The sequence below is a fragment of the Frankliniella occidentalis genome, unplaced genomic scaffold, assembly GCF_000697945.3.
Source record: "Frankliniella occidentalis isolate FOCC.00 unplaced genomic scaffold, Focc_3.1 Scaffold37, whole genome shotgun sequence".
Taxonomy (NCBI): Eukaryota; Metazoa; Arthropoda; class Insecta; order Thysanoptera; family Thripidae; genus Frankliniella; species Frankliniella occidentalis.
The window spans coordinates 580443-583998 of record NW_026267167.1 but is presented as its reverse complement, the minus strand read 5'-3'; the positions used below and the strand labels follow the sequence as shown (position 1 = coordinate 583998).

The 3556-nt window shown below is 56.1% G+C and overlaps 1 protein-coding gene across 1 annotated transcript; it reads right to left on the bottom strand.

The window, feature by feature from the left end:
* Positions 1 to 111: 111 nt before the first annotated feature.
* Positions 112 to 3238, bottom strand: LOC113213698 (uncharacterized). Its single transcript, XM_026432831.2, has 8 exons — positions 2984 to 3238; positions 2805 to 2915; positions 2560 to 2727; positions 1632 to 2303; positions 1486 to 1560; positions 1137 to 1226; positions 518 to 1035; positions 112 to 437 (listed from the first exon to the last, which is right to left on the bottom strand). Exons 1-7 carry the CDS (start codon positions 3233 to 3235, stop codon positions 946 to 948), a joined length of 1458 nt encoding a protein of 485 aa, XP_026288616.2. The 5' UTR covers positions 3236 to 3238; the 3' UTR covers positions 112 to 437; positions 518 to 945.
* Between the last annotated feature and the right edge of the window lie 318 nt (positions 3239 to 3556).

Below are 3556 nucleotides of genomic sequence, written 5' to 3'. Positions count from 1 at the left end.
ACAGAGACAAATCTTTTTTGTTACGAGATTGTCCATCAGGAAACAAACTTTCTTGTATTGAAACGACATCTTAACATTACAAGATGTTTGTGTAGGGATGGTACTTTCTCGTTGCAAATTTTAATCGTTCTTAATGAAAACAAATAATGTTGATCTTGAACGGACAAGTTGTAAGAAAGTTTGTCGTATCCATACAAGAATTTTTAACAGTGTGTGGCCGCAGTGGGGAACTAGAGTCCTAGGACTCTATGATGGGGGACCTCAGGGAAGAGTTGTTGCCGAGGACGCCTGGGGGGGTATAGGCAATCCCGCCTCGGTTGTTCGAGGGATGCGATCCGTCCAGAGAGGGGGCGCCAACCTGCGCTGGATGCTCGAGCCATGCAGGTGCGGCCTGCGGTCGCTTGGGCAGGCTCGTGATGAAGAGGGACGAGCCGTCACTACAAAAAAGACAAACCGAGAAAAAATGTAGTTCACTCCAGATATCTCTGAAAAAATAAATTACATCATGGCAGCATACCTTTGGGCATTATTTCTCCCTGCACACAAATCATTTCCGAGCAACCCGCTCGAGACGTACGAGGCAGGCGGGGGAGCGAAGGGTGGGGACGCGTCGCGGGCGGCGCAGGCAGCCCGTTGCGCTCGGGCGTCTCGCGGGTCTGCCTACCCCCCGCTCCACGGGCGGCGAGCCGACCGGGGCGGGAGATTCAAAAGTGCGCCTTGTGTGTACCCTGTGATAGAGGGGAGATGGGAATGTGGGAGGTGGGGGGGGGGGGTAACTGTGCCGTGCGGGGGACGCAGTCTCGGGGAACTTCTAAAACTACTACTTTAACGTTGAGAGAAGGGGGTATGCACCGAGCGGCACGATCGATAGACAGGTTGCTTCTTTTGATATTAGTTTTGTTTAAAAATGGCTGATTGGGCGCAACCAAATTACACTATGCAGTTTTAAACTATTTGCTCTCTGTGTTTGCCTTCAGCTGAAATTGCAGAAAATTGTACTAAAATGACGATATTTGTCATGATGGCGGCTATGATCTAAAAAAAAGGGGGGGGGGAGAAAATGAGTCAGAGCTCAAAAAGCCGAAAAAATTACCATGCAAACTTGCGAACATGATGAGAACCATCGTTGAACTTACTCTCTTCATGGTTTTCAAATCGAAATATAAGAGGTCGAACGCTCCAAATCGAATTTCCTGCATCTGAGTCTGGTGGATAAACCTTTGAATCTGTAAAATAGTCAGTATTGCTTGGTAATCTTGAGCCCTTCCACACCACTGCCGTTCCTATAGAGAGAACTCACGTGCACTCTGCGAGCAATAACAAGTCGGAGCGATAACGAAACGATGTCAAAACTATCAAATTGACATATCGAAACGATAACGAAACTATGTCAAAATTACCAAAATGACGTCGAAACGATGTCGTTTTGAGGGTCAGTTCTCACAGGGTAGTTCTGAGTGTAAATGAAAAAGGAAAAAAACATACCTCTCGCTCGATCCGGAGGTCTATGCCTGGATGACGAGCCAACCCCGTCTGCAAGGCGCTCGAAATCCTAAAACTCTACAAGAATTCGGTCTAAAGGGCGACAGGCCTAAATGGAACTACCCCAGCCCAGAACATGCCTGTCTTACCTCCGAACTCATCTGTTCCCCGATGGCGCACATGAACAGAAGCCTGGCGGCCTGCAATGCGCCAAACGCCAGGCAGTAGGCGGCATCGAACGCGTTAAAGGGGAGCGGGTCCTTGTAGTCGCCCAGCACCCCGGCGAACGCGATGGCGAGCATCACCCCGGAGTACAGGAACACCACCCCGTCGATCAGCGCGGTCGTGCTGGTGAGCAGGTTGAACCCCCCGTAGGCCCGGTTGGTGGCCCGCACCACGTCCTGGACGCTCTGGTAGCGCACCCGGAGCGCGCGCAGGCCGTGCAGCAGGTCGTCGTCGCCCTGCTCGAGCGCGGCGCTGACGCGCCTGGCGCAGTGCTCGGGGCACGACGAGGAGCAAGACGCGCTCGGAGCAACAGATCCAAACTGCAGGTCCTGCAGGGTCATCGGACCTCCTTCCCGGGCACTGCGAAGGCGCTGCCGGAAGACACTGCCGGGAGCTCCCGCGGGGGGTCCCCGATGACCCTGCAGGTGTGGCAGCGAGGCGACGTGGTTGTGCACGCCGTCGGCGATGGCCGCCAACAAGTCGACGTTGGCCGACACGAGGTGCAAGAACGAGTCCCGTGTCGCACCGATGAGCACGTCCGGCAGCACGTCGTTCAGAACATAGAATGCACGTTCCCAGTTGTCTAGGTAGACGTTCTGCGGCACAGGAGCATAGAGCAGAGCGTTGGACCACCGCGGGGCGCGGAGGTCTGCTGCATCGGTCGGTTCACCAGTCCCGGGAGCGCGTGAAAACAAACATGTGCGAGTGAGATTTGGAGCTACGGCGGGCTCGAGCACCTCAGTCGCTTTCGGACGCGCTCCCGGGACTGGTGGACCGACCGATGCTGTAGACCGCTGAGTTGTAGAAGACACCAAACTGCACCAAACCGAGCCGTCAAGGGATCCGTCTTACGGTATAACTGAGGCAGTAAGCAGCCGTGAAGGTGAAGTTGGCTCCGAACCACGCAACGACGGCGCGCCTGCTCGCGTTCTTGTTCCGCGGGCCCGGGAAGGAGTGTAGGTAGAGGAACACGGCCCTGACGAGCAGACCCACGTTGCGAGAACAGAGCAACATGACCACCTGCGGCAAGAGGGGTGTTTGGTTTAGATGTGGCGCGAGGGGAGGGGGGTCCCCGCCTGTAGTCTAGGCTCTCCTACCTGAGTCAGAATGATGGTGAGGCCCTTTATGCACAGGTTGAAGGTGCCGAGCCAGAAGATGTACGCAATTTCGTCGGGATACGAACTTTCCCGCCCTCTCTCGAACTGAGGCTGCGTGCATTTTTGACATTTTAACGCGACCTTTAAAGAAGTAGGGGCCTTCGGCAAGTATTTCAGACCTTGAACATGACGAAGAACTGACGGGTGAAGAGCGCGACTCTGGCCGCGGTGAACGCCACCAGGGTCGCGCAGCCGTAGCGTGTCCACCGGCGCGACCAGCGCGGCGGCCAGCCGCTGCAGCCGAGGACCCCCCCGAGCCGCAGCGCCACCAGGCCGGCGCGCCAGTGCGCCACCAGGACGCGACGGGAGGAGGACCACGTCGCCGTCCCCCCCGGGCGCGGCCAGGGCCCCAGGAGGGCACCATCGCTCATCCTCCTCGCGACTGATATACTCATAGCGCGCGGGCTTAAAGGGCGATAGCTGTTGCTTCGATTAGTCGATTAGCTTCACGCGGCCGGTCGATTTGCCTGACGCGGGCGCTGCTTGACTTGACGTTTATCGACCTCGTCTGAGTACTGTGAGGTGCGAGGGCGTGGGGAGCTCCTCCGGAACACCCGCAACCAAGGGCCGGGGAGTCAGTTATGTGTCCTATCTAGTTGCCCGACCTCGGTAAAACGCCGCTGTTCCCCGAAAATAGTTATATAAAAAAATTGACCGCCCTAGTTTGTGTCCGGCGCCGAACCAGTTCCAGC